The 24623-nt window shown below is 55.6% G+C and overlaps 1 protein-coding gene across 3 annotated transcripts; it reads right to left on the reverse strand.

The window, feature by feature from the left end:
• Window positions 1-458: 458 nt before the first annotated feature.
• Window positions 459-24622, reverse strand: LOC140735731 (pleckstrin homology domain-containing family O member 1-like). 3 transcript variants are annotated; one of them, XM_073061157.1, is made up of 6 exons: window positions 24337-24622; window positions 21820-21964; window positions 9055-9195; window positions 8734-8838; window positions 3630-3731; window positions 459-2906 (listed from the first exon to the last, which is right to left on the reverse strand). In XM_073061157.1, the coding sequence occupies exons 1-6, from the start codon at window positions 24366-24368 to the stop codon at window positions 2385-2387; spliced, it is 1047 nt and encodes a 348-aa protein (XP_072917258.1). In that variant the 5' UTR covers window positions 24369-24622; the 3' UTR covers window positions 459-2384. The 3 variants fall into 3 exon arrangements, with proteins under 3 accessions (XP_072917258.1, XP_072917260.1, XP_072917259.1); XM_073061159.1 differs by lacking the exon at window positions 24337-24622 and adding an exon at window positions 22381-23618 and having other exon boundaries at window positions 21820-21966; XM_073061158.1 differs by lacking the exons at window positions 21820-21964; window positions 24337-24622 and adding an exon at window positions 20085-20277.
• Window position 24623: the final 1 nt, after the last annotated feature.

The raw sequence follows: 24623 nt of genomic DNA on the forward strand, positions 1-24623 counted from the left end.
GCACCCAGAGGAAACCCATACATTCCACAGAAACTCCATGCAGAACGAAACAGGAATGAATTCCGAACTCTGGAAAGCCCCCAGCTGTAATAACGTCGAGCTAACTGCTCTGCACTGTTACTGTTTTCCCTTGTACCGCCTGAATGCACCGTTGTGATAAAGTGATCCATAGAGATGGCTTGTAAAACAATCTTTCACTGTACACATGATAACAATAAAGTGATTTAAATTGAATTCAGCTTCACTTATAATGGTGAAGTTCTATGTAAACATGTCACGTTGTAATTACACCCTCCTACCAGCAGAGGCACTCCAGCTCGTCCTCCCCCTACAGGCCAGTATCTGTAACTACACCCTCAACCTAACAACAGATTGATAAAGGGTCTCAGCCCGAAACGTTGACTCTTTCTTCCGAGATGCTGCTTGACCTGTTGAGTTCCTCCAGTTACTGACGAAGAGACATTGGAACGAGTTTATTATTGTACAGTGAAAAGTTCATCCTGCATTCTGTTCATACAGACTAACTCATTACGCACTGCAAGTTAATTGAAAGATTGTGCAAACGCCTTCTTTCAACCCAAGACAGGGTAAAAACTGCTTTGTTTTTCCTTTTAAATTCAGTTTTTAATTTACTCGTATTAAAACCACAACTTCAAACCAAAAATATCTGCGCAGAAGGTTGCTTCATGAGCTCATAACACTGGGTTTTAGTTGGCCCGGCAGTATTGGCTGCTCTCTTTCTCTCTCGTATTTGTCCAGTCCGTCTTTCTTTCTTCGGGAATGCACCAGGGTTCACTGGTACCCGACAGAGAGTTCAGTGCAGCCAGATCCAGCAGGCTTCAAACAAAGCCCAGAGCATTAATAGCACCACACTAACACTGAACGGCTTTTTGTTTTAGCAATGGAAGGGTAGGGGCCTTTCCCCTCAGTAGCCCCTGTTTTAAATGTTCTCCTCCTGCCCCAGACAACATTTTCACAGCACGCCAATTCTCCCCCCACCTTCCATTCTGTTTCACAACTTATTGCCCTGGACTGTCTGTTTTGTCACTGCCCCCAGCTACCCCTGAGTGTGGCATATCTGTGTTGTGTACAGAGAGCAGGAGGGAGCAATAGTTGGAAACGTCCGTAGTGGGGAGGGGTGAGGGGGTGAAGGGGAGACCAGGTGGAGTTTCATGTAGGTAACAGGGTCAGTCATACTTATCTTTTGGTGGGACTCTTAACTCAATACCCACGTTTCCATTCTGTGAGGGGGAAGAGAGTACTGCTGCACAACTTCAGAGTAGAGAGTGCTTCAGTACTGTGCTCCCCCGTCCCAAAGAAGCAACCAGCCCCTCTCCAACACTCACTTCCCACAGACTCCCTCACAACGATGCAGGGATCTGGAGGCTGGTTGAAGAGGGGAGCTGGGGAGGGAGGAACATGCTCACTGAGCGCAGGACCTGCGTGAGAAGGAAGGTTGGGGAGGGGTTATTTTGGAGAGTGACCCATTGTTCAGGGCTCCTGAAACCACGAGGGTGTGCAGAGGCAGGGGGCTGGAGGCATGCGAGGTGGGCTTGCAGAACTGTCAGTGATTGCCTGCACAAAATCCTGGAGGGCTGGGCCAAAATGCTTAACTACAGAGAGGGCATTCGTGTCCCTGAGAGATGAAGCGCTAATTCTAACTGCAGTGTTTCTGGGGCAGGATTCCCTGCGGAGCAGCGGGGTTCTTGCAAAGGAGGTTGAGAAAAGACTCGATAGGTATCTGAGAGAGATGCTGCTCCCACAGTTCAAAAGGGTCGGCAATATGGGGCAGGGGTTGCACCCTACCACCCTCTAACCCCACTCCAACCTTCACCAAATACCCTCCCGATGAAATTAAAGCAAGTTTCCATTTCTCCTGGCCAGCCAGTCCAGTAAGCACCAGCTCTGCTAGAGCCCGTTCCAGTGGGCGAGGGGATGGGAGGTAATATTGGGTAGGGGGTATTAGGGGAAGGAGTTTACTGTCCTGGGCAGTGTCACATTTTACAGTCTATGGAGGATGAGGAAGAGGGTAGAAAACAGGAAGAGAGAGGAAGAGGCCACTCTGCCCATCAGCTCCTGTGCACCCTCACTGATTCCACTTCACAAAGACCCTGCTTTTACTCTGAGGTCTCGCCCCTGCCCACAGGCCACGCCCCTTCACACACGTCACCGCGAAAGCCCCGCCTGCTGGAGATAGACCACGCCCCAATTCAGGGGCCCTGCCTCCACAGAGATGGGACCACCCACCCACATGAGGTCCCCGCCCCCAGTCACAGGCCCCGCCCCCGGCCAATGGGACCGCCCTCGATATGAAAGCCCCGCCCCTGTGGAGGCAGGCCCCGCCCACAGGACCGGGGCCTCCTCCCCCACTCGCTCCGTCCACATCAGGCCGGGCGGCCGGCCGTGCTGAGCTCCGTCTCCCCGCATAGCTGCCTCAGTTCCTTGATCTCCTCCAGCACCCGCTTGGCCTGGCTCCAGTTGGACAAGGCCTCGGCCAGCAGCCCCTGGGCCTGCCGCAGGGCGTCGGGCTCGGAGCCCAGGCCGTGCCGCCGAGGCCCCGACTCCAGCAGCAGCATCTGAGTCCTCTGCAACTTGAGGGCGACGAGGTCCCGGATCCGGGCGAGCCGCTCGCCCTCCGTGCTGCCCCGAGACGCCGCAGGGCCCGTGCGGGCACCGCCGGCTCCGGGGCCCAGCAGGGTCTCCTCCGACGCGCACTTGCTCCGCTTGGCCATGCCCGGGCTCCGCGGCGAAGGGAGGGCGTCCCGGTCCAGCGAGGCGGCCGAGTGCCGCTGGCGCCCGAGGCCCGCGGGGGACGGCGCCTCGGGGTCGGTGTCCAGCCGCTGCCCGGCGTCATCCTCCTGGATTAGGTCAAGGGTCAGCATCCCGTCCGACGTGGAGGTGGAGGCCTGCAGAGAGCGGCTTCGTCAGTGGCCGAACTTCCCACTGCGAGGACAGCATGGGGGGGGGGGGGGGTGGGGAGCAGGAGTTTGGGATGACTGGCTGGGTGGAAGGGCCCAAGATAGTGGCTGGTCAGATCTGTGGAGTGCCAGGCAGAGGAGGGTGAGGGGATGAGGGAGTGTAGTGCAGAGGAGGGTGAGGGGACGAGGGAGTGTAGTGCAGAGGAGGGTGAGGGGATGAGGGAGTGTAGTGCAGAGGAGGGTGAGGGGACGAGGGAGTGTAGTGCAGAGGAGGGTGAGGGGATGAGGGACTGTAGTGCAGAGGAGGGTGAGAGGACGAGGGAGCGTACTGCAGGAGGAAGGTGCGGATCGAGGGAGCGAGGACCACGCAGGATTGCAGTGTGCAGGGATGAGGGAGCGAGGATTGCGGAGTCGGAAGGCGGGCAGAGGAAAGCGGGCCGTCTGAGGGAGCGCCGCATGGGAAACGACAGCAGTGCTCAGGAACCCTGCGAGCCGCCACAGCCCTGAATGGGTAACCAATGACGAGGTGGGGCTGTGATCATGTGACCCGGCGAGTGCCGGGGACACCTGTCAATCACGTCCGATCTTGTTGCTCTGAGGATTAGGCCTGGGGGTGCCCCGTGGGGGGGATGTTGAGTGACCCGAGGCCCAATCCTCCTCCCCACCCACTAAACCCAAGCCATAGCCACGCCCACACCTCGGCCCACTCACCACTGCTGTCAGGTGCCCACGGGTGGGTGGGCGCCGCGAGTGCTGGATCTTCGCTCTGTCCCGCGTCGGATGAGCTAAGAAACTCTCTTCGTCGACGGTCACCTGACAATCACAAGCACAGAGGGTTAGGGCTGCGCTCGGCGGTGTGTGGTGGGTCTGTGTCTCTGAGCGGTCGTGTGTGTCCCTGTCCCTCTGTGACAGTCGAGGGCTCGTGTCTCCACATCCGGAGGGAATGTTTTCTGATGATGATGATCGTCCCTCAAGGACTCACGCCACCCAGGCCACGCTCTCTCCTCGCCACTGAAATCGGGAAGGAGGTACAGGAGCCTCAGGACCCACACCGGCAGCTCCAGGAGCCGTTATTACCCCTCAACCATCAGGAAGGAGGTACAGGAGCCTCAGGACCCACACCGGCAGCTCCAGGAGCCGTTATTACCCCTCAACCATCAGGAAGGAGGTACAGGAGCCTCAGGACCCACACCGGCAGCTCCAGGAGCCGTTATTACCCCTCAACCATCGGGAAGGAGGTACAGGAGCCTCAGGACCCACACCGGCAGCTCCAGGAGCAGTTATTACCCCTCAACCATCGGGAAGGAGGTACAGGAGCCTCAGGACCCCCACCACCAGGTTTGGGCTCCTTCACTCACTCCAGCTCTCTGCATGGACTCGCTTTCAGCAGCCCTACAGCTTGTGTTCCTCCAACAGGACCTCCACCTCGTAGGGTTTAGAGGCTTTCGTGCCTCAATGACCCCAAGAGCTATGTTGGCTGGAGTCAGGACCTTACGCTTTGGCTCTTGGTAGAGTCACCCATGCCAAACAGGTCAAAGGGTAGAGGTCAGACTAGGAGTGGCCCACCGGTCCTCCAGGTTCGGGGGTTCAGCTCAGGGCTGGTGAAACAAAATTGTTACGGAAACAGCAATGAAGAATCCTACAACAGAGTGAGACGGTATTCCTGAGTCTCCACTGGGACTTGCACGACCGACAGCAGTGAAAACCGAGAGGAAGCTCCTGACACGGTGAGGGAAGCCCTGAAAACACCAGAGATGGAGGAGCTTTGCTGCCCAAAACATGTTCTTGTGGTGTTGTTTACTGACTATTATCATTTCTTTGTGAATTTGCAGTTTGTTTTCATTTGCATGTTGGTTGCTTGTCCATCCTTGTATGTAGTTTTACGTTGTATTGCGAATGGCTCACGAGAAAATGAATCTCGGCAGTACATAATGTTTGATAGGTACAGTGGCATGCAAATGCCTGGGCACCCCTGGTCAGAATTTCTGTTACTGTGAATAGCTAAGCGAGTAAAAGATGAACTGATTTAAAAAGGCATAAAGTTAAAGATGAAACATTTATTTAATGTTTTAAGCAAGTTTACTTTTTTTTTTATTTCCATCTTTTACAGTTTCAAAATAACAAAAAAGGAAAAGGGCCCAAAGCAAAAGTTTGGGCACCCTGCATGGTCACCACCTTTAGCAAGTATCACAGCTTGTAAACACTTTCTGTAGCCAGCTAAGAGTCTTTCAATTCTTGTTTGGGGGACTTTCGCCCATTCTTCCTTGTGAAAGGCTTCTAGTTCTGTGAGATTCTTGGGCAGTCTTGCATACACTGCTCTTTTGAGGTCTACCCACAGATTTTCGATGATGTTTAGGTTGGGGGACTGTGAGGGCAATGGCCTCACTTGAGGTAGTCCATTTGAGGTGTGTTTAGGATCATTATCCTGTTGTGGAAACCATCCTCTCTTCATCTTCAGCTTTTTCACAGACGGTGTGATGTTTGCTTCCAGAATTTGCTGGTATTTAATTGAATTCATTCTTCCCTCTATCAGTGAAATGTTCCCTGTGTCACTGGCTGCAACACAAACCCAATGTGTGATCGATCCGCCCCCGTGATTAACAGTTGGAGAAGTGTTCTTTTCATGAAATTCTGCACCCTTTTTTCTCCAAACATACAAACATTGCAGCCAAAAAGTTCTATTTTAACTTCATCAGTCCACAGGACTTGTTTCCAAAATACGTCAGGCTTGTTTAGATGTTCCTTTGCAAACTTCTGACGCTGAATTTTGTGGTGAGGATGCAGGAAAGGTTTTCTTCTGATGACTCTTCCATGAAGGTCATATTTGTGCAGGTGTCGCTGCACAGTAGAACAGTGCACCACCACTCCAGAGTCTGCTAAATCTTCCTGAAGGTCTTTTGCACTCAAACGGGGGTTTTGATTTGCCGTTCTAGCAATCCTACAAGCAGTTCTCTCGGAAAGTTTTCTTGGTCTTCCAGACCTCAACTGGACCTCCACCATTCCTGTTAACTGCCATTTCTTAATTACATTGCAAACTGAGGAAACGGCTACCTGAAAACGCTTTGCTATCTTCTTCTAGCCTTCTCCTACTTTGTGGGCATCATTTATTTTAATTTTCAGAGTGTTAGGCAGCTGCTTAGAGGTGCCCATGGCTGCTGATTGTTGGGACAAGGTTTGAGGAGTCAGGATATTTATAAAGCTTTGAAATTTGCATCACCTGGCCTTTCCTAATGATGACTGTGAACAAGCCACAGCCCTAACAAGCTAATTAAGGTCTGAGACCTTGGTAAAAGTTATCTGAGAGCTCAAATCTCTTGGGGTGCCCAAACTTTTGCAAGGTGCTCCTTTCCTTTTTTTCCACTCTAAAATTGTACAAAACAAAAGTAATACACTAATCTTGCTTAAAATGTTGAAAAGAACGTTTCATCTTTAACTTTATGACTTTTGGAGATCAGTTCATCTTCCACTCACTTAACTATTCACAGTAACAGAAATTTTGACCAGGGGTGCCCAAACTTCTGCATGCCGCTGTATATATAACTTTGAACTTTAACCCTGATGTGTGCAATTATAAATATTTTGTCACATGTCCATCAAAATAAATGCATCACAGTCCAAGGACATGCTGGGGGCAGCCCGCAAGTGTCGGCTTGCTTCCGACACCAACATGGCGTGCTCCCAGGGTCAGACACAGAGTGAAACTCCCTCCACACCGTCCCATCACACACTCCCAGGGTCAGACACAGAGTGAAACTCCCTCCACACCGTCCCATCACACACTCCCGGGGTCAGACACAGAGTGAAGCTCCCTCCACACCGTCCCATCACACACTCCCGGGGTCAGACACAGAGTGAAACTCTCTCTACACCGTCCCATCACACACTCCCGGGGTCAGACACAGAGTGAAACTCCCTCTACACCGTCCCATCACACACTCCCAGGGTCAGACACAGAGTGAAGCTCCCTCCACACCGTCCCATCACACACTCCCGGGGTCAGACACAGAGTGAAGCTCCCTCCACACCGTCCCATCACACACTCCCGGGGTCAGACACAGAGTGAAACTCTCTCTACACCGTCCCATCACACACTCCCGGGGTCAGACACAGAGTGAAACTCCCTCTACACCGTCCCATCACACACTCCCGGGGTCAGACACAGAGTGAAGCTCCCTCCGCACCGTCCCATCACACACTCCCGGGGTCAGACACAGAGTGAAGCTCCCTCCGCACCGTCCCATCACACACTCCCGGGGTCAGACACAGAGTGAAGCTCCCTCCGCACCGTCCCATCACACACTCCCGGGGTCAGACACAGAGTGAAGCTCCCTCCGCACCGTCCCATCACACACTCCCGGGGTCAGACACAGAGTGAAGCTCCCTCCGCACCGTCCCATCACACACTCCCGGGGTCAGACACAGAGTGAAGCTCCCTCCGCACCGTCCCATCACACACTCCCGGGGTCAGACACAGAGTGAAGCTCCCTCCGCACCGTCCCATCACACACTCCCGGGGTCAGACACAGAGTGAAGCTCCCTCCGCACCGTCCCATCACACACTCCCGGGGTCAGACACAGAGTGAAACTCCCTCCGCACCGTCCCATCACACACTCCCGGGGTCAGACACAGAGTGAAACTCCCTCCGCACCGTCCCATCACACACTCCCGGGGTCAGACACAGAGTGAAACTCCCTCCGCACCGTCCCATCACACACTCCCGGGGTCAGACACAGAGTGAAGCTCCCTCCGCACCGTCCCATCACACACTCCCGGGGTCAGACACAGAGTGAAGCTCCCTCCGCACCGTCCCATCACACACTCCCGGGGTCAGACACAGAGTGAAGCTCCCTCCGCACCGTCCCATCACACACTCCCGGGGTCAGACACAGAGTGAAGCTCCCTCCGCACCGTCCCATCACACACTCCCGGGGTCAGACACAGAGTGAAGCTCCCTCCGCACCGTCCCATCACACACTCCCGGGGTCAGACACAGAGTGAATCTCCCTCCGCACCGTCCCATCACACACTCCCGGGGTCAGACACAGAGTGAAACTCCCTCCGCACCGTCCCATCACACACTCCCGGGGTCAGACACAGAGTGAAGCTCCCTCCGCACCGTCCCATCACACACTCCCGGGGTCAGACACAGAGTGAAGCTCCCTCCGCACCGTCCCATCACACACTCCCGGGGTCAGACACAGAGTGAAGCTCCCTCCGCACCGTCCCATCACACACTCCCGGGGTCAGACACAGAGTGAAGCTCCCTCCGCACCGTCCCATCACACTCTCCCGGGGTCAGACACAGAGTGAAGCTCCCTCCGCACCGTCCCATCACACACTCCCGGGGTCAGACACAGAGTGAAGCTCCCTCCGCACCGTCCCATCACACACTCCCGGGGTCAGACACAGAGTGAAGCTCCCTCCGCACCGTCCCATCACACACTCCCGGGGTCAGACACAGAGTGAAACTCCCTCCACACCGTCCCATCACACACTCCCGGGGTCAGACACAGAGTGAAGCCCCCTCCACACCGTCCCATCACACACTCCCGGGTCAGACACAGAGTGAAACTCCCTCCACACCGTCCCATCACACACTCCCGGGGTCAGACACAGAGTGAAGCTTCCTCTACACCGTCCCATCACACACTCCCGGGGTCAGACATAGAGTGAAACTCCCTCCACACCGTCCCATCACACACTCCCGGGGTCAGACACAGAGTGAAACTCCCTCCACACCGTCCCATCACACACTCCCAGGGTCAGACACAGAGTGAAGCTCACATCATGCTTTCAATACAGGGAACAGATTACCTCATCGAGGATGCGATTCTTGGCCCGGCTGAGGGCGGTGCTGATGGCGTTAATCCAGGACTCTTTCTCCTCGGGACTTAGCGCCAGAAAAATGAGGTTGGGCGCCTGTAGCGAGACCGAGAGGGTGGGGAGTCATTGGAAGTACAGTACAGCCCTATATCACAAAAGCTACTCCCAAGGCACGCGTTTCCCCCGCATCACACCCTCCCACCGCACCAACACTACCCACCCTATCGTACTGCCTGTCCCCACCGCCCCTCCCATAGGGACAGGCACCGAGACCGAGGTCAGAGGCCGTCCGGACCGGTGCGGGGATCTCACCGTGTTCCCAGGATGCCGGCTGCGGATCAGCGTGAATTTGCTGTGGTTTTTCTTGCTGCGACTCTTCGATTTGCGTAGCTCCTCGCATTTCTCGTAGTCGGCCAGGTCAAACCTCTCTAGCGCCGCCTTCTCGTCCTTCAGCTAGGGGGAACATCGGTCACCGTCACACCCAGAGGCTGCCCACTCCCCTTCTCCCCCGAAAATTACCCACTCCCCCTCTCCCCTGGAAAATTACCCACTCCCCTTCTCCCCCGAAAATCACCCACTCCCCCTCTCCTTCCGAAAATCACCCACTCCCCTTCTCCCCCGAAAATCACCCACTCACCCTCTCCCCCTGAAAATTACCCACTCCCCTTCTCCCCCGAAAATCACCCACTCACCCTCTCCCCCTGAAAATTACCCACTCCCCTTCTCCCCCGAAAATCACCCACTCACCCTCTCCCCCTGAAAATTACCCACTCCCCTTCTCCTTCTGAAAATTACCCACTCCACTTCTCCCCCGAAAATCACCCACTCACCCTCTCCTTCTGAAAATTACCCACTCCCCCTCTCCCCCGAAAAATTACCCACTCCCCCTCCCCCCCGAAAATCACCCACTCCCCTTCTCCCCCGAAAATCACCCACTCCCCGAAAATCACCCACTCCCCTTCTCCCCTGAAAATCACCCACTCACACTCTCCTTCTGAAAATTACCCACTCCCCCTCTCCCCCGGAAAATTACCCACTCCCCCTCCCCCCCGAAAATCACCCACTCCCCTTCTCCCCCGAAAATCACCCACTCCCCTTCTCCCCCGAAAATCACCCACTCCCCTTCTCCACCGAAAATCACCCACTCCCCTTCTCCCCCGAAAATCACCCACTCACCCTCTCCCCCGAAAATCACCCACTCCCCCTCTCCCCCTGAAAATCACCCACTCCCCCTCTCCCCCGAAAATCACCCACTCCCCTTCTCCCCCGAAAATCACCCACTCACCCTCTCCCCAGAAAATCACCCACTCCCCCTCTCCCCCCGAAAATCACCCACTCACCCTCTCCCCCTGAAAATCACCCACTCACCCTCTCCCCCCGAAAATCACCCACTCACCCTCTCCCCCAAAAATCACCCACTCCCCCTCTCCCCCGAAAATCACTCACTCCCCTTCTCCCCCGAAAATCACCCACTCACCCTCTCCCCCGAAAATCACCCACTCCCCCTCTCCCCCGAAAATCACCCACTCCCCTTCTCCCCCGAAAATCACCCACTCCCCTTCTCCCCCGAAAATCACCCACTCACCCTCTCCCCCTGAAAATTACCCACTCCCCTTCTCCCCCGAAAATCACCCACTCCCCTTCTCCCCGAAAATCACCCACTCACCCTCTCCTTCCGAAAATCACCCACTCCCCCTCTCCTTCCGAAAATCACCCACTCCCCCTCTCCTTCTGAAAATCACCCACTCACCCTCTCCTTCCGAAAATCACCCACTCCCCTTCTCCCCCGAAAATCACCCACTCCCCTTCTCCCCCGAAAATCACCCACTCACCCTCTCATTCCGAAAATCACCCACTCACCCTCTCCCCCTGAAAATCACCCACTCACCCTCTCCCCCGAAAATCACTCACTCCCCTTCTCCCCCGAAAATCACCCACACCCCCTCTCCTTCCGAAAATCACCCACTCCCCCTCTCCTTCCGAAAATCACCCACTCACCCTCTCCTTCCGAAAATCACCCACTCACCCTCTCCCCCGAAAATCACCCACTCACCCTCTCCCCCTGAAAATTACCCACTCCCCTTCTCCCCCGAAAATCACCCACTGACCCTCTCCCCCTGAAAATTACCCACTCCCGTTCTCCCCCGAAAATCACCCACTCCCCTTCTCCCTCGAAAATCACCCACTCACCCTCCCCCCTGAAAATCACCCACTCCCCTTCTCCCCCGAAAATCACCCACTCCCCCTCTCCTTCCGAAAATCACCCACTCCCCCTCTCCTTCTGAAAATCACCCACTCACCCTCTCCTTCCGAAAATCACCCACTCCCCCTCTCCTTCTGAAAATCACCCACTCACCCTCTCCTTCCGAAAATCACCCACTCCCCTTCTCCCCCGAAAATCACCCACTCCCCTTCTCCCCCGAAAATCACCCACTCACCCTCTCATTCTGAAAATCACCCACTCACCCTCTCCCCCTGAAAATCACCCACTCACCCTCTCCCCCGAAAATCACCCACTCCCCTTCTCCCCCGAAAATCACCCACACCCCCTCTCCTTCCGAAAATCACCCACTCCCCCTCTCCTTCCGAAAATCACCCACTCACCCTCTCCTTCCGAAAATCACCCACTCACCCTCTCCCCCGAAAATCACCCACTCACCCTCTCCCCCTGAAAATTACCCACTCCCCTTCTCCCCCGAAAATCACCCACTGACCCTCTCCCCCTGAAAATTACCCACTCCCGTTCTCCCCCGAAAATCACCCACTCCCCTTCTCCCTCGAAAATCACCCACTCACCCTCCCCCCCTGAAAATCACCCACTCCCCTTCTCCCCCGAAAATCACCCACTCCCCCTCTCCTTCCGAAAATCACCCACTCCTTCTCCCCCGAAAATCACCCACTGACCCTCTCCCCCTGAAAATTACCCACTCCCCTTCTCCTTCCGAAAATCACCCACTCCCCCTCTCCTTCCGAAAATCACCCACTCCCCTTCTCCTTCCGAAAATCACCCACTCCCCCTCTCCTTCCGAAAATCACCCACTCCCCTTCTCCCCCGAAAATCACCCACTCACCCTCTCCTTCTGAAAATTACCCACTCCCCTTCTCCCCCGAAAATCACCCACTCCCCCTCTCCTTCCGAAAATCAGCCACTCCCCTTCTCCCCCGAAAATCACCCACTCACCCTCTCCCCCTGAAAATTACCCACTCCCCTTCTCCCCCGAAAATCACCCACTCACCCTCTCCCCCTGAAAATTACCCACTCCCCTTCTCCCCCGAAAATCACCCACTCTCCCTCTCCTTCCAAAAATCACCCACCCCCCTTCTCCCCCGAAAATCACCCGCTCACCCTCTCCCCCTGAAAATTACCCACTCCCCTTCTCCCCCGAAAATCACCCACTCCCCCTCTCCTTCCAAAAATCACCCACTCCCCTTCTCCCCCGAAAATCACCCACTCACCCTCTCCCCCTGAAAATCACCCACTCCCCCTCTCCTTCCGAAAATCACCCACTCCCCTTCTCCCCCGAAAATCACCCACTTACCCTCTCCCCCTGAAAATTACCCACTCCCCTTCTCCCCCGAAAATCACCCACTCCCCCTCTCCTTCCGAAAATCACCCACTCCCCCTCTCCCCTGGAAAATTACCCACTCCCCCTCTCCTTCCGAAAATCACCCACTCCCCCTCTCCCCTGAAAATTACCCACTCCCCTTCTCCCCCGAAAATCACCCACTCCCCCTCTCCTTCCGAAAATCACCCACTCACCCTCTCCTTCTGAAAATTACCCACTCCCCTTCTCCCCCGAAAATCACCCACTCCCCCTCTCCTTCCGAAAATCACCCACTCCCCTTCTCCCCCGAAAATCACCCACTCCCCCTCTCCCCTGAAAATTACCCACTCCCCTTCTCCCCCGAAAATCACCCACTCCCCCTCTCCTTCCGAAAATCACCCACTCACCCTCTCCTTCTGAAAATCACCCACTCACCCTCTCCTTCCGAAAATCACCCACTCCCCTTCTCCCCCGAAAATCACCCACTCCCCTTCTCCCCCGAAAATCACCCACTCACCCTCTCATTCTGAAAATCACCCACTCACCCTCTCCCCCTGAAAATCACCCACTCACCCTCTCCTTCCGAAAATCACCCACTCCCCCTCTCCTTCTGAAAATCACCCACTCACCCTCTCCTTCCGAAAATCACCCACTCCCCTTCTCCCCCGAAAATCACCCACTCCCCTTCTCCCCCGAAAATCACCCACTCACCCTCTCATTCTGAAAATCACCCACTCACCCTCTCCCCCTGAAAATCACCCACTCACCCTCTCCCCCGAAAATCACCCACTCCCCTTCTCCCCCGAAAATCACCCACACCCCCCTCTCCTTCCGAAAATCACCCACTCCCCCCTCTCCTTCCGAAAATCACCCACTCACCCTCTCCTTCCGAAAATCACCCACTCACCCTCTCCCCCGAAAATCACCCACTCACCCTCTCCCCCTGAAAATTACCCACTCCCCTTCTCCCCCGAAAATCACCCACTGACCCTCTCCCCCTGAAAATTACCCACTCCCGTTCTCCCCCGAAAATCACCCACTCCCCTTCTCCCTCGAAAATCACCCACTCACCCTCCCCCCCTGAAAATCACCCACTCCCCTTCTCCCCCGAAAATCACCCACTCCCCCTCTCCTTCCGAAAATCACCCACTCCTTCTCCCCCGAAAATCACCCACTGACCCTCTCCCCCTGAAAATTACCCACTCCCCTTCTCCTTCCGAAAATCACCCACTCCCCCTCTCCTTCCGAAAATCACCCACTCCCCTTCTCCTTCCGAAAATCACCCACTCCCCCTCTCCTTCCGAAAATCACCCACTCCCCTTCTCCCCCGAAAATCACCCACTCACCCTCTCCTTCTGAAAATTACCCACTCCCCTTCTCCCCCGAAAATCACCCACTCCCCCTCTCCTTCCGAAAATCAGCCACTCCCCTTCTCCCCCGAAAATCACCCACTCACCCTCTCCCCCTGAAAATTACCCACTCCCCTTCTCCCCCGAAAATCACCCACTCACCCTCTCCCCCTGAAAATTACCCACTCCCCTTCTCCCCCGAAAATCACCCACTCTCCCTCTCCTTCCAAAAATCACCCACCCCCCTTCTCCCCCGAAAATCACCCGCTCACCCTCTCCCCCTGAAAATTACCCACTCCCCTTCTCCCCCGAAAATCACCCACTCCCCCTCTCCTTCCAAAAATCACCCACTCCCCTTCTCCCCCGAAAATCACCCACTCACCCTCTCCCCCTGAAAATCACCCACTCCCCCTCTCCTTCCGAAAATCACCCACTCCCCTTCTCCCCCGAAAATCACCCACTTACCCTCTCCCCCTGAAAATTACCCACTCCCCTTCTCCCCCGAAAATCACCCACTCCCCCTCTCCTTCCGAAAATCACCCACTCCCCCTCTCCCCTGGAAAATTACCCACTCCCCCTCTCCTTCCGAAAATCACCCACTCCCCCTCTCCCCTGAAAATTACCCACTCCCCTTCTCCCCCGAAAATCACCCACTCCCCCTCTCCTTCCGAAAATCACCCACTCACCCTCTCCTTCTGAAAATTACCCACTCCCCTTCTCCCCCGAAAATCACCCACTCCCCCTCTCCTTCCGAAAATCACCCACTCCCCTTCTCCCCCGAAAATCACCCACTCCACCCTCTCCCCTGAAAATTACCCACTCCCCTTCTCCCCCGAAAATCACCCACTCCCCCTCTCCTTCCGAAAATCACCCACTCACCCTCTCCTTCTGAAAATTACCCACTCCCCTTCTCCCCCGAAAATCACCCACTCCCCCTCTCCTTCCGAAAATCACCCACTCCCCTTCTCCCCCGAAAATCACCCACTCCCCCTCCTTCCGAAAATCACCCACTCCCCCTCTCCTTCCGAAAATCACCCACTCCCCTTCTCCCCCGAAAATCACCCACTCACCCTCTCCTTCTGAAAATTACCCACTCCCCTTCTCCCCCGAAAATCACCCACTACCCCTCCTTCCGAAAATCACCCACTCCCCCTCTCCTTCCAAAAATCACCCACTCCCCTTCTCCCCCCGAAAATCACCCACTCACCCTCTCCTTCTGAAAATTACCCACTCCCCTTCTCCCCCAAAAATCACCCACTCACCCTCTCCTTCTGAAAATTACCCACTCCCCTTTCCCCCGAAAATCACCCACTCCCCCTCCTTCCGAAAATCACCCACTCCCCCTCTCCTTCCGAAAATCACCCACTCACCCTCTCCTTCCGAAAATCACCCACTCACCCTCTCCCCCGAAAATCACCCACTCACCCTCTCCCCCTGAAAATTACCCACTCCCCTTCTCCCCCGAAAATCACCCACTGACCCTCTCCCCTGAAAATTACCCACTCCCGTTCTCCCCGAAAATCACCCCACTCCCCTTCTCCCTCGAAAATCACCCACTCACCCTCCCCCCCTGAAAATCACCCACTCCCCTTCTCCCCCGAAAATCACCCACTCCCCCTCTCCTTCCGAAAATCACCCACTCCCCTTCTCCCCCGAAAATCACCCACTGACCCTCTCCCCCTGAAAATTACCCACTCCCCTTCTGCTTCCGAAAATCACCCACTCCCCCTCTCCTTCCGAAAATCACCCCACTCCCCCTTCTCCTTCCGAAAATCACCCACTCCCCTCTCCTTCCGAAAATCACCCACTCCCCTTCTCCCCCGAAAATCACCCACTCACCCTCTCCTTCTGAAATTACCCACTCCCCTTCTCCCCCGAAAATCACCCACTCCCCTCTCCTTCCGAAAATCAGCCACTCCCCTTCTCCCCCGAAAATCACCCACTCACCCTCTCCCCCTGAAAATTACCCACTCCCCTTCTCCCCCGAAAATCACCCACTCACCCTCTCCCCCTGAAAATTACCCACTCCCCTTCTCCCCCGAAAATCACCCACTCTCCCTCTCCTTCCGAAAATCACCCACCCCCCTTCTCCCCCGAAAATCACCCGCTCACCCTCTCCCCCTGAAAATTACCCACTCCCCTTCTCCCCCGAAAATCACCCACTCCCCTCTCCTTCCAAAAATCACCCACTCCCCTTCTCCCCCGAAAATCACCCACTCACCCTCTCCCCCTGAAAATCACCCACTCCCCCTCTCCTTCCGAAAATCACCCACTCCCCTTCTCCCCCGAAAATCACCCACTTACCCTCTCCCCTGAAAATTACCCACTCCCCTTCTCCCCCGAAAATCACCCACTCCCCCTCTCCTTCCAAAAATCACCCACTCCCCCTCTCCCCTGGAAATTACCCACTCCCCCTCTCCTTCCGAAAATCACCCACTCCCCTCTCCCCTGAAAATTACCCACTCCCCTTCTCCCCCGAAAATCACCCACTCCCCCTCTCCTTCCGAAAATCACCCACTCACCCTCTCCTTCTGAAAATTACCCACTCCCCTTCTCCCCCGAAAATCACCCACTCCCCCTCTCCTTCCGAAAATCACCCACTCCCCTTCTCCCCCGAAAATCACCCACTCCCCCTCCTTCCGAAAATCACCCACTCCCCCTCTCCTTCCGAAAATCACCCACTCCCCTTCTCCCCCGAAAATCACCCACTCACCCTCTCCTTCTGAAATTACCCACTCCCCTTCTCCCCCGAAAATCACCCACTACCCCTCCTTCCGAAAATCACCCACTCCCCCTCTCCTTCCAAAAATCACCCACTCCCCCTTCTCCCCCCGAAAATCACCCACTCACCCTCTCCTTCTGAAAATTACCCACTCCCCTTCTCCCCCAAAAATCACCCACTCACCCTCTCCTTCTGAAAATTACCCACTCCCCTTTCCCCCGAAAATCACCCACTCCCCCTCCTTCCGAAAATCACCCACTCCCCTCTCCTTCCGAAAATCACCCACTCCCCTTCTCCCCCGAAAATCACCCACTCACCCTCTCCTTCTGAAAATTACCCACTCCCCTTCTCCCCCGAAAATCACCCACTCACCCTCCCCCCCGAAAATCACCCACTCACCCTCTCCTTCCAAAAATCACCCACTCCCCTTCTCCCCCGAAAATCACCCACTCACGCTCTCCCCCCTGAAAATTACCCACTCCCTTCTCCCCCGAAAATCTCCCACTCCCCCTCCTTCCGAAAATCACCCACTCCCCCTCTCCTTCCGAAAATCACCCACTCCCCTTCTCCCCCGAAAATCACCCACTCCCCCTCTCCTTCCGAAAATCACCCACTCCCCCTCTCCCCTGGAAAATTACCCACTCCCCCTCTCCTTCCGAAAATCACCCACTCCCCCTCTCCCCTGAAAATTACCCACTCCCCTTCTGCTTCCGAAAATCACCCACTCCCCCTCTCCTTCCGAAAATCACCCACTCCCCTTCTCCTTCCGAAATCACCCACTCCCCCTCTCCTTCGAAAATCACCCACTCCCCTTCTCCCCCGAAAATCACCCACTCACCCTCTCCTTCTGAAAATTACCCACTCCCCTTCTCCCCCGAAAATCACCCACTCCCCCTCTCCTTCCGAAAATCAGCCACTCCCCTTCTCCCCCGAAAATCACCCACTCACCCTCTCCCCCTGAAAATTACCCACTCCCCTTCTCCCCCGAAAATCACCCACTCACCCTCTCCCCCTGAAAATTACCCACTCCCCTTCTCCCCCGAAAATCACCCACTCTCCCTCTCCTTCCGAAAATCACCCACCCCCCTTCTCCCCCGAAAATCACCCGCTCACCCTCTCCCCCTGAAAATTACCCACTCCCCTTCTCCCCGAAAATCACCCACTCCCCCTCTCCTTCCAAAAATCACCCACTCCCCTTCTCCCCCGAAAATCACCCACTCACCCTCTCCCCCTGAAAATCACCCACTCCCCCTCTCCTTCCGAAAATCACCCACTCCCCTTCTCCCCCGAAAATCACCCACTTACCCTCTCCCCTGAAAATTACCCACTCCCCTTCTCCCCCGAAAATCACCCACTCCCCCTCTCCTTCCAAAAATCACCCACTCCCCCTCTCCCCTGGAAAATTACCCACTCCCCCTCTCCTTCCGAAAATCACCCACTCCCCCCTCTCCCCTGAAAATTACCCACTCCCCTTCTCCCCCGAAAATCACCCACTCCCCCTCTCCTTCCGAAAATCACCCACTCACCCTCTCCTTCTGAAATTACCCACTCCCCTTCTCCCCCGAAAATCACCCACTCCCCCTCTCCTTCCGAAAATCACCCACTCCCCTTCTCCCCCGAAAATCACCCACTCCCCCTCCTTCCGAAAATCACCCACTCCCCCTCTCCTTCCGAAAATCACCCACTCCCCTTCTCCCCCGAAAATCACCCACTCACCCTCTCCTTCTGAAAATTACCCACTCCCCTTCTCCCCCGAAAATCACCCACTACCCCTCCTTCCGAAAATCACCCACTCCCCCTCTCCTTCCAAAAATCACCCACTCCCTTCTCCCCGAAAATCACCCACTCACCCTCTCCTTCTGAAAATTACCCACTCCCCTTCTCCCCCAAAAATCACCCACTCACCCTCCTCCTTCTGAAAATTACCCACTCCCCTTTCCCCCGAAAATCACCCACTCCCCCTCCTTCCGAAAATCACCCACTCCCCCTCTCCTTCCGAAAATCACCCACTCCCCTTCTCCCCCGAAAATCACCCACTCACCCTCTCCTTCTGAAAATTACCCACTCCCCTTCTCCCCCGAAAATCACCCACTCACCCTCCCCCCCGAAATCACCCACTCACCCTCTCCTTCCCGAAAATCACCCACTCCCCTTCTCCCCGAAAATCACCCACTCACGCTCTCCCCCTGAAAATTACCCACTCCCCTTCTCCCCCGAAAATCTCCCACTCCCCCTCCTTCCGAAAATCACCCACTCCCCCTCTCCTTCCGAAAATCACCCCACTCCCCTTCTCCCCCGAAAATCACCCACTCACCCTCTCCTTCTGAAAATTACCCACTCCCCTTCTCCCCCGAAAATCACCCACTCCCCTCCTTCCGAAAATCACCCACTCCCCTATCTCCCTCCCGAAAATCACCCACTCACCCTCTCCTTCCGAAAATCACCCCTTCCCTTCTCCCCCGAAAATCACCCACTCACCCTCTCCCCTGAAAATTACCCACTCCCCTCTCCCCCGAAAATCACCCACTCCCCCTCTCCTTCCGAAAATCACCCACTCCCCTTCTCCCCTGAAAATCACCCCACTCACCCTCTCCTTCTGAAAATTACCCACTCCCCCTCTCCCCCGGAAAATTACCCACTCCCCCTCCCCCCCGAAAATCACCCACTCACCCTCTCTCCCGAAAAACACCCCTCACCCTCTCCCCCGAAAATTACCCACTCCCCCTCCCCTGAAAAATGCCCACTCCCTCCTCCCTCCAAAAATTACCAATCCCCCCCGGCCTAAAATTCAACCCCAAATCAAAACTAGGGCGGGATATCCACTATGTACGGTTGGGGGTAGCGATAGTAGAATGATGTAGAGGCGGGGAGGGGTTTAGGGGATGGAAGGGGTCACAGAGATGCGAAAGGGTATAGGGAACCGGAGGGGGTCACAGAGACGGGGAAGGGTATAGGGTACCGGAGGGGGTCACTAAGAGAAGGAAGTATAGGAGGGCGGGGGTTACAGAGACGGGGAGAGTTGGAGGGGTGGGGGAGGGTTGGAGGAGCTGGAGTGGGGTCTAGGAGCCATAGAGAAATAAAGGGATGGGGAGGAGTGGACCGGAGGAATTTACAGAGACCAGAAGATTTATGGGGGTGGGGTTACAGATACAGGGAGGGTATATAGGGGCAAAAAGGAGGGCATAGAGAAGGAGGCGGGATATAAGGTCCAGATGTGGAGGTGCCATAGGGGGTCACAGAGACGGGGGAGGGGCCAAGGGGGTGTTACAGATACAGGAAGGGTTTATAGGGGCGGAGGGGGGTCACAGAGACGGGGAGTGGTGTAGGGGCTAGACAAGGAAAACTGTAAGGGAAGGAGGGGGTTACGGAGGCAAGGAGGGTTGTACGGGAGGGAGGGGTGTTAAATCTAACAGTAACAAACTCTACGGACTCCGGCCGCTGATGTGGTGGTCAAAACCCGAGGTAACGGCGAGTGATCGGGATACCTTGCTTTAGGTAAGGGCGCTGACAGTGGAGGGAGGAGGGGTTGGAGAGTGTGTCTCAGGTGCGGGGGTGTTCCGCGACGGGGCGCGCTGCTGCCCACACACGTCCCTCTCCGTTATATTTAGCTGTTGAACGAGATGCGGTTTCAGAGGCTAGAGCTGCTCACTTCCTGGCGGCCGCTCTCCGTCTCGCAGCAAAACCTCAGAGGCGCAAGCTGCGTTGTAAAAATAAATCTTGACTCACGAGCAGTTCGAGTTTGTCGGCCCTTCTGCTCATTATAGTCGGCTGTAGCATTCTGGTGCGTGTGAACTCAGTATTTCTGTGTCGTGTGGGTGTTTGTGTGAGGGTGCGTGTGTGCCTGTAGTGTCTGCGTGTGCCTGTAATGTTTCCGTGTGACTGCCTGCATCTGTACATGTGCCTCTATCTGTGTTTGTGTCTGTGTTTACCTGGTGACTGCATCTGTTTGCGTGTGTGATTCAAGATTGGTTTCATGTGATATCCAGTAAACAAGTGTAAAGGAGAACAAAGTAACTGTAACACAAAATGCAATAAAACCACAATGAGATAAAGAACACAACAATAATAAAAACACAGTAAATATAAATACATATTGAAATAAATAAGATTGTATGTCCACGAAATGACACTGGACACAGGAGTGTCTGTACAGAAGGTGGCTGACAGGAAATGATAAATCTGGGGGGGGGGGGTGGGTTACTGGCTGGGGGTGTAGGTCAATGTGTGTACACATTTTGTGTACATTTGCAGATCTGCCCGGTTTGTGTGTGCGTGTGGATGCAGATACGTGTGTACACGCGTGTGTTTCTGTGCACAAGGCTTGGCAGCAGCAGTGACTGGGGTTGAATTCTCAGGGCTGTCTGTACGCTCTCCCCGAGACTGTGTGGGCTTCTCTCGTCCAGAGACGTACAGGTCGGGGGGGGCATGCTGCACTGGCCACACTCGCGGGCTGCCCCAGTTGGCCGCTGACACGAGTGGCACATTTCACTGCATGTTGCATGTACGTGTGAAAGAGAGACACTCTTGCTGTAAAAGGTTTGTGCATGACTTCACTTTTGTGTATGTGTACAAATATGTATGTTCTTGCTTCTGTGTGTTTTGGTGTGTGCCTGGTAGAGCCGACAATCTCTGCCCATCTTGACTGGCTTCCTTGTCCTTCCTGACCAGGGCCGGTGGGTTTGGTGTCTCCGCTGGGTGCAGGCCACTGAGGAATAGGGGACACAGAGGTTCCTACCCTTGTCACTGGGTCCGTACCCCCGCCTGGCCTGATCTGACCGAAGCCGGAGCACCTTCCCCACACGGACAGCAGGTGGCTCACCCCCACTAGGGGCAGTCGGGATAGGGGACGAATGCTGACAAGGGGGCCCAGTAACAGAAGGACTCAGGGTGACAACAACATCCGGGCTCCTCTGTGGGGGGGGGGGTTAGAAACAAAAAGGGGAAGGCTGGGGAGGTGGAGAGAGGGAGGGGGAAGGAGGGGAAGGGCTGGGAGAGGGAGAGAGATGGCGTGGGGCAAGGGGAAGGAGGGGCTGGGAGAGGGGTTGTGGGGATAAGGGAGGGAAAGGGTGAGCGGAGGAGAGAGGAGGGATGGAAAGAGGGAACGAAGAGAGGGTTGAGAGTGATGGAGGGAGAAAGAACGTAGGAGTGAACGAGGGAGAGTTGAGTGAGAGGGAGTGCCTGTAAATCTGAGCTTGGCCCCAGCCCGAGACTGAGCTCGTCAGTTACAGCCTCTCTTCAGGAAGCCCATCACAGATCCTGCTCACTGTGGAGTGGTCGAGCCCAGGAACCCAGGGAAGGCAGGCAAGTCCAGGCAGGGTTGGGGAGGGTGGACAATACAGCCAAGGTCCTACTCCCCACCCTAGGACAGTTCACCACCCCCCTACCGTGGGGTAAAGTCTGCATTAGTCCCGACCGTCTCCAGCTTTTGCACTGGTCCCAGGACTCCGAGCCTGTGCCCTACCTCCTTCTCCGAAATGTACACCTGATCCAGCTTCAGCATCAAGTAGCGGCTCTTCCATACGTCCCGGAATATCCCCCTCCCACAGTACTTCCGGATCCAGCCGCTCTTCTCCAGCTGGGCAGGGGGTTGGTTCCCTTCTTGTGTTCCCTGTCAGACCAGACATCCAGGACATAGGGTCACACGGCACAAAAACAGGCCTTTCAGCCCAACTGGAGCATGCCAGCCCGCGTTACTATATGCCCACGTTCGGCCCCACATATATAGCGCAGTGGTTAGGTAATGCCAGATCCCGCTGCTGTCTGTAGGGAGTTTGTACGTTCTCCCCATGACCACGTGGGTTTCCTCCGGGTGCTCCGGTTCCCTCCCGCATTGCAGTGATGTAAGGGTTAGGGTTAGTGAGTTGTGCGTCTGTTGCGTTGGTACCGGAAGCATGTGACACTGCGGGCTGCCCCAGCACACCCTCCGACAGCAAGCGACACATTTCAGTGTATGTTTCGATGTACGTGTGACAAATCAAGCTAATCTTAATAACCTTTCCCATCAATGTACTTTCCCGAGTACCTTGTAAATGTTGTTAATGCAGCTGCTTTGACCACTTCCTCTGGCAGCCCGTCCACACACAGACCACCCTCTGGGTGAAGAACTTGTTCCTCAGGTTCCTATTAAATCTTTCCCCTCTCACCTTAAACCTCTGGCCTTTAGCTCTTGATTCCCCAACCCTGGAAACAGACTGTGTGCATTCACCCCCTCGAGATTTGAAACTCCTCTGCAAGGTCACCCCTCATTCTCCAAGGAATAAAGTCTCAACGTGCTTACCCTCTCTCTCCCTAACTTAGTCCCTCAAGTCTTGAAAATCAATCCTGCCCTCTCTCCATCCTAAAGACATAATTCCTGTAGCAGAGTGGAGTGACCAACACAGAACACAAATGTGGTCTTACCAACATCTCGTACAACTGCAACGTAACAGACAACTCCGTGCTTTGACCAATGAAGACCACCAGAGTGCCAAGCAGCACCTTCACTGCCCTGCTGTCCACTCGGAGGACTTCAGGGTAAGAACCAAGAGGAATTCCTAGTATTTTCCTAAAGTCTTTTCCCATCTGATCCCTCAAAAATAAAATCCAAATCTTTTCTTAAGGGGTCATTTTCAGGGGAGTGGACCGAGGGGTGGTGAAGTCGGACCCTAGTGCTCACTAGAACTGGACACCGGAACATAAGACCACCAGCTCCTGACCCAGACCACAAGTCCCAAAAACTGGCTCCTTGGCCTCCTGCTCCAGACAGTCAGATCCCCAGGGGGCCGTTCCCGCCGGAATCTTCTTCACAGATCGCTGGACAAGGATCAATCCCAGACAATCGCACCTCCTCCAACTCCAGCCCCGCTGGATTCACCCTGCCAGTGGATGAGCCTGTCCCAGGACCCTGGACAGTTCTGGGATACTGACACAGAAATAGAAGAGTACAATACAGGCCATTCGGCCCACAATGTTGTGCTGACCCTTTAACCTACTCCACAATCAGTCTAACCCCTTCCCTCCCACATAGTCCCTCCATTTTTCTATCTATCTAAGATGCCCCTAATGCCTCTACCAACACCCTTGGCAGTGTGTTCCTCTGTGGGGAAAAAACTACCTCAGACGTTCCTCTAATCACTTTAAAATTATTCCCCCTTGTATCATCTATGTCTTTCCTGGGGGTGGGGAATTCTGTATCGGTGCCTCTTATCATGTCCTACTTGAACACTTGTAAGAAGTCACCTCTCATCCCCCTCCTTTCAAAGAGAAAATACCGAGCTCACCCAACCTATCTTTGACACCCCCCCCCCCCCACCCCGCAACATCCCAGACTTCTGGACCCCACACATGGACCTTACCCTCCAAAGACAGACATCGTAAACCTGGGAAACCCACGCACGGACGGGAGGAGCTGAGCTTAACCCCGCATACCAGTTCCAGATGGGACAGACCACCGGGATCTGTGTCCAGTTCCCAAGCCCCAGGACCACACAACCACCGAGGGTGCTGCATCTACACCCAGACATCCCGTCTCAGACTCCAGACCTCCCGTTCCCGACCCTGCCCCAGACGCAGAACTAGGAGTCTAGACAATCAGACTCTGGATCCTGGGCTCCGGACAGTCAGACATCGGACCCAGGAGCTCAGACACTGGACTCCCAAGGCTCCATACTCTCAGACACCCTGCCCAGGGACTTAGGCACCGAATAGTGGACCAGCGGGCTCATGCACCGGACCCCAGGGCCCAGACACCGGATCCTCAGCCGGCACTCAAACCTCAGACGCCAGACACCTCGAGATCAGTCCCAGACACCGGACCCCAAACGCTTGGTCACCAGCCTGGGCTTCAGACAACCGCCGACACTGGACCTCAGAATCTAGCCTCCAGACACCAGGCTGCAGCCCAGACGACGGACGCCGAGCCTCGCAGACGGCATCCGCCTGCGCCGGGGCCTCGGGAGATCCCCGCTCTATCCACCCGGCTGCCGCCGCTCCACACTCACCCCGCTTGCTGGGCGCCGCCGTCTTCCTCATGGTTTCTCAGCCCGGGCTCCCGCGACGCGGCTGTAGATAGCTCCGGCCCCACCGGCGGTGCGGTGTCCGACTCCCTCCCTCGCACGGAGCTCCCTCTTGCCTTGCCCTGCAACCCGGGGAGGGGGGGGGGAGGGCTCCCCCTTTGCACTGCGGATCCCCACCTCCCACCCCGCGTCGTCTCTCGCTCTGTATCTCTCCCCGCAGCTCCGCTCTCTCTATCCCTCTGTGACCACTGCTCCGATTCTCTCTCTCTTC

This window comes from Hemitrygon akajei, chromosome 11, assembly GCF_048418815.1.
Source record: "Hemitrygon akajei chromosome 11, sHemAka1.3, whole genome shotgun sequence".
Classification (NCBI taxonomy): domain Eukaryota; kingdom Metazoa; phylum Chordata; class Chondrichthyes; order Myliobatiformes; family Dasyatidae; genus Hemitrygon; species Hemitrygon akajei.

Bases quoted from the DNA above. Each gene is read 5' to 3' on its own strand.
- LOC140735731 (XM_073061157.1), bottom strand. From the start codon at position 24,368: ATGAGGAAGACGGCGGCGCCCAGCAAGCGGGG. The intron at 21,965-24,336 runs TGAGTGTGGAGC...GGTCTGACAGGG, and splicing joins GCGGCGCCCAGCAAGCGGGG to AACACAAGAAGGGAACCAAC. The intron at 3,732-8,733 runs GTAATCTGTTCC...TGTGATTGTCAG, and splicing joins AGAATCGCATCCTCGATGAG to GTGACCGTCGACGAAGAGAG.